This window comes from Grammomys surdaster, unplaced genomic scaffold, assembly GCF_004785775.1.
Source record: "Grammomys surdaster isolate TR1022 unplaced genomic scaffold, NIH_TR_1.0 372, whole genome shotgun sequence".
Taxonomy (NCBI): Eukaryota; Metazoa; Chordata; class Mammalia; order Rodentia; family Muridae; genus Grammomys; species Grammomys surdaster.
Genome location: NW_021604791.1, coordinates 6,455,332 through 6,461,352, shown reverse-complemented (window position 1 = coordinate 6,461,352; position 6,021 = coordinate 6,455,332). Strand labels below are relative to the sequence as shown.

General features: G+C 41.5%; 1 protein-coding gene across 1 annotated transcript in view; it reads right to left on the bottom strand.

Moving 5' to 3' along the window:
- Positions 1–4,748: 4,748 nt before the first annotated feature.
- The window catches only part of Aasdh (aminoadipate-semialdehyde dehydrogenase), a 30,280-nt gene continuing 29,007 nt past the window's right edge, over positions 4,749–6,021 (bottom strand). Inside the window, exon 16 of the mRNA XM_028780757.1 lies at positions 4,749–5,239. Coding sequence (XP_028636590.1) covers positions 4,841–5,239 — 399 coding nt within the window. The 3' untranslated portion in view covers positions 4,749–4,840. The remainder of the gene's footprint in view (positions 5,240–6,021) is intronic.

Below are 6,021 nucleotides of genomic sequence, written 5' to 3'. Positions count from 1 at the left end.
CTGTCTTCCCAGACTCTGGGAACAGACGGCTTAGAATATACATTTTAGGGAAAACTAGAACCTTGGGGGTAGACTGGTGTCATCAAGCTTTTCTCACTGTGAAGAGAACCCCAAGATGCAAAAGTGAGACAAGAAAATAAAAATGTCACCCACACCAGCTATGTATGTATGATAGTTTAGGTTGCTGACGTTCCATGCCTCTCAAGTTTTCCCTTGGCCTTTCGGGAAAATGAACAAGCCAAGATGTGTAACCTATTTGTACTAAGGACTTCCAGCAGAGAATTTCTTTTTTTTTTCTTTACTGTACTTGAATAATTCAGAGTCGAATGTTCCAAAGCATTTACAATTTAGAGCATTCACCTTGATACCTTTAAAAAAAAAAAAAAGAAAAAAAGCATCTCAGAGTTTTTACGTGGCCTTGTTATCATACACACGTGCATACAAAGAAGGGACTTGGCAGTTTCAAAGCCACATGCATTTATTTCTCTAGATTTGCTTTACACGACACTAGATATACCAGCAAATGCCCACACACCGCTGGCACTAGCTTTGTATTTCATGCTGTTGGCATATTTTTCCCTTTTTGTAGATTCTTACTCTAAAACGTAGGTGCGGATTCTTTGCCCAGTGCAAGGGGGATTGTAGCCTTCTTCCTCCTCCACTAACATGCCTTATGGCACCCATTACTACTTCTCCTTTATGCTGACTCAATATGCAATGTGCTGTTATTCTGTCTACCCCTACAGGATGACAGGGATGCTGTCTGCCATATAGAAACAAACCATTTTCTCTCTAGAAACAATAGCTCAGCTTCATGAAGCAGCCGGCATGTGTGGTCAAGTGGATAGCTGTACTATTGCAAGTTGGATTTAGTATCATATATACTGGACCTTCAGACTGTTAAGAATCAATGTAACTTTTTTTTTTTTACTGTTATTGTAAGCAACTAATATTCCACTGCACGTTTCCCAAACTGGTGTTCATTCCTAAATTTTATGTGTAGACAATTGTTCATTTTATGATTTCCTCACTGATATAACACTTTTGAGTGGGAATCTTTCCACCCAAAGCCCCAGAATGATAGTGCTACAGTGATTCTTCCAATTGACTTCCTCCTTCCTGCCAGCCTTGGCCAGTACCACAGTCATGGCAGGAAACAGGTACAGAAATAAGATGGTTAAGAAATAATACAGCTTATTATTGGTGGTACATTGCCTTTCGTCCTAGCATTTGGGAGGCAGAAGCAAGTCGAACTCTATGTGTTCAAGGCCAGTCTGGTCTACATAATGAGCTCCAGGCCAGCCAAGGCTACAGAATGGAGACCCTGTCTTAAAACAAAGAAAGAATAGTAGATGTGTTCATTTTGACTCAATACCACGAGCCCATACACAGCACAAGAAACAGCTTAGTTAAAGATGCCCCACTACTATCTTGGAAAGAAGAATCTACTGAGGAAAAGGCAGTCGTCATACTTGCTAAAGAGCACATGTCTAACATTTCATTAAAATCACTCCAAGCCTGCACTAAATACCAATCAAGTGTTACTCTGCTTACTTCTGTGTTGCGCTCTTCTGAGCAACAAACTATGGGGAAATTCTGTGAAAACAAACAATTCTTTTCCTTTTTTTTTTTTTTAAATGAATGACTGCTGTATTAAATATACGAATATACAAGCTTTTTTTTATTTTAAACACACTTCTGGCAAGATTATAGATGATTAACCTCTGTTCATAGACTTATATATGGAGGTAGAGTTTTTTGTTTACTTTGAAAATGTTTCAAGTGCAATTGTTTCTTATAAAACATGGTTGATTACCATTAAATTCTCATTTTAGCTGGTTATCTGCTAAAATATATATAGTGTGTATCCACCGTCTCCTCTTGTGATGTTTAGTTGGCTCATTTCCAAGCAGCAACATTAGCTACAAGTGTCTTGCAATATTTTTACCAACAATAAAATTAAGTAGATAATTAATAAAAATTCCTTAGTGTGGTTTTAATATTATTTTGAGGTTTTGGTTGAGTACGGTTTGAAATATAAAAATGTCCATTATTTAAAGGATAAGACCTTTCAATAAAGTACTGACAAGATCTTTGGCACTGATGGAAGCTCCTTTTTAAGCTGAAGTTCTGACTGGTTTCCATGGCCATCTGTGAGTAATCTCGAATTTACGGAGTTCTGGATGAACAAGAAAACTTCAAGTTGTTTTAAATGCTACTCTATTTATTTTTCCCAAAAATCCTAGTGGAAGAATAAATGAATAAGGATGGAAAATGCTTTTATATCAATTCCAAACTGGAAGCTAGTGATCTAGTCTTGGATAAAATGATCTTGCAGTCTCCTAGTCGAGGGCTTGTGAGCAGTGCAGCTGAGGGCCAGCTACCACGGGGCTACACCTTGGCCCATGTGAGCATGTGACCTTCAAGAATAACTTGGTGAGAGACTCAAGTCAGCGTGGGCTGTGTAGACGGGATGGTGAATACCTGATGTTACCATACATCAAGTGGAACTGCGTGTGTGAATAACATAGACACTTTTGCTTCCATAGAAACCGTAAGGACCTAGTTCAGTGGTAGAGCGCTTGCCTAGCATGAACAAAGAAAGCCCTGGGTTCAAGTCCCAGCAATGCATGTACTGGTTTTCAACACCTCCTGCCCCCATTAAAATAAGGAACCTAAGTTGATAGATGATCCTACCTTTAAAAACCTTTTTCTCGGTCTAGAGAGATGGTTCATTAAGAGCTCTTGCTTCCTTCGGGGGACCCAGGCTCAGTTCGTATCATCTCCATGGTGCCCACTCCAACTCCAGAGGATCCCAGGCACTCTTCTGGTCTCTGGAGAGGAGACACACGTGGTGCACATCTTGCATACATGTAGGCAAAACACAAAAGATAAACATCTTTTCCAAATTTCAGACTAAATAGTAAATGAAGTATTCTGTTTATGACTCACAAAATACATTCTGATCCTTTCTTTTCGACAGAGATCTTCAAACTCCTGAAACCCACTGAACTACCTTAATGTATTAGGGTTCTCTAAAGAAACATAACTGATCAGATATATATTTATCTAGGTGGAGAGAGAGAAATAAAAGGTTATTTATTTACTTACTGCAAAATGTATAGTCTAATACGATTTCTCTGAAGAAACAACTGTAAAAGAAGAGGTTCAGGAATCGGCTCGTGAAGGTGTAGAGACCGGAAGTGCCATGTGCCGTTCGCACACTAGAGACCCAAAGAACCTATGGCATAATTCAATTCAGATAAAGGCCGAAGGCCTCAAGACCAGGGAACCAATGGTGTAACCTGCAGAGAGGCAGGGAGATCCAGTAGCTGGTGCTGAATCTCAGTCTAGGAACTCTGGTATCCAAGGGCATAGAAATATGAGAGCTCAGCTGAAAAAGACGAGTTTCCTTCCCCTGCCTTCCACTCAGGCACCCGCCAGGTGGGAGAATGCCCCCCCTCCTCGTAATGGCACACTGGTGAAGACAGACCGATCTCCGTTGGTGGCTCGACTTTAAATGCTAACCATTTTATAAACAACCTCATATCCTCACCGAGGAATGGTGATCACGTCTTTGTTTACTTGCCTACGAGTGAACACCACAGACAGACTATAAATAAAGGTTCATTCGGCTCTCAGTTCTGAAATCCTAGGAGTTTGAGATCCATTGACCCCATCTGCAGAGACCTGCAGAGTTCCAGCCACAGTGATGCTAGCATCACACAGCAGTGCACAGCACCTTGGCCTGGGTCTATCTTTTACAAAGTTCTAGTCCCTCAGCAGCAACCTCCACACCCATTACCTCAAATAACCTTAATCTTCTCTCAAGGGTACCACCCCAAGGACCTCACTGGGGTTATGTTTCCACTTTCTTAATACCACACAGTGGGGGTGTCTTGATGGGATACCTTCAAATCAGAGCAGTGTTCTTTGGATGAAGTAAAACAAATATGTCTATTACATATGATTAACCACCTATCCAAATTAGGATTACCATTGCTGTGATGAAACACCATGACCAAAAAAGCAAGGTGAGGAGGAGTTTACTAGTCTTACACTTCTGCAGCACAGTTCATCACTGAAGGAAGTCAGGACAGTAACTCAAGCAGGGCAGGAAGCTGGAGGCAGGAGCTGGTGCAAAGTCCATGGAAAGATACTGCTTACTGGCTTGCTCTTCATGGCTTCATTAGCTTATAGAAGGCAGAAAATAGAAGGCAGAAACACAGCCTAGGGTTGGCATCACTCACAGTGGGGTGGTTCTCCCCCACCAATCACTAGTTAAAGAAATGCTCTGCAGGCTAGCCTCTATCTCTCTCTCTCTCTCTCTCTCTGTCTGTCTGTCTCTCACTGTCTCTCTCTCTCTCTCTCAAAAGATTTATTTCATGTGAGTATACTGTAGCTGTCTTCAGACACACCAGAAGAGGCATCAGATCCCCACTGCAGATGGTTGTGAGCCACCATGTAGTTGCTGGGAATTGAACTCAGGACCTCTGGAAGAGCAGTGCTCTGAACCACTGAGCCATCACTCCAGCCCCCTACACCTCCATATTATGGAGGCATTTTCACAGTTGAGATTCCTTCCGTTTGGATAACTCTAGCTTCTGTCATGTTGACAGGAAACTAGCCAGCACACCATCACACATAATTAAAGGTGCTACTAATACATCAGGTGCTTTATCCTACAAGCTCCTGCTCCTTCCAAAGGAAAGAGACAGGGCTGCTCCCTATTGAAATAACCAGACAAGTTCCTTAACCAAAATAGAATCTTTAATCTAAAACCACCCACAAGCTTCACAGTGACATCCCCAACCATCTCACTGACATATATGTATAAGGGCTACACTTGGTTATTTTTATCACCACACAATAAATCCAGACAGTAAATATAATCATTTCTGCACCCAATAACAAGCATTGATTCCCAGACCACAGGAGAAGAGAAGACTTCTCCAGGGAGTTCATACACACTTCGCAGCTCTCCGCTCTGAGACTCGAGGACCCACAGCTTCCCGTCAGTAGATGCAGCTGCCAGCAGTGTGTCACCCCCACGGAGGTGGTTACGGAAAGCAAAGGGCGTTGCATACACCCTGGCTGTAGTCTCAAATTTCCACCGGAGGTGACCTTCTATGGTACAGCAGTAGAGAAAACAATCATGGGAACCAAAAAATACTTCTTGTTCTGATGCTGAGATACAAGGGGATGAAAAGATTGGTCCTCCAGCAGAAAAGCGCCAGACCTGTAAAGGAGAAGAGGAAGACCATTCACTCACCTGACTGCAATACTTGAGTCTGACAGGGTCTCTTCATCCAGATGAAGAGGTGAGACAGAGACCAAACTCGGTAACTCATACACCAGTGATGGCTCCTGTCTCTGGGAAGTAGCGCTCTCACACTAGACTGCTCTGGTGGTAAAAACCAGGCTAAGACACACCAGAACATTATTACAATTAACCCTGAGCATACTTGAGAAATCCTGGTTTGTTCAGAGACACTGTGTTTAAAGAAAAAACTGCATTAGGTCTTCAATGTATGTTATCAAAAACAATCTTGGACAGGGGGTGGAACTTGGTTCCAATTCCAGCTCTAGATAAAAACAATAGGGAACACACACACACACACACCTAAAAATCCCATGTTTTACTCAAGTTTCCCAAGCAAAGCAAGAAGGAACTGCTCTGAAAACAGTTTACATGTAACAGTCTAAAGCTTAAAAATCTGGGGGCTGGAGAGATGGCTCAGCAGTTAAGAGCACTGGCTGCTCTTCCAGAGATCCTGAGTTCAATTCCCAGCAACCACATGGTGGCTCACAACCATCTGTAATGGGATCTGATGCCCTCTTCTGGTGTGTCTGAAGAGAGTGACAGTGTACTCACATATATAAAATAAAAAATAAATAAATCTTAAAAATAAAAAATAAAATTAAAAAAATAATATATGTATATATATATACACACTACACACACACACACACACACATACACACACATACACATATATATATGTGTATATATATATATAT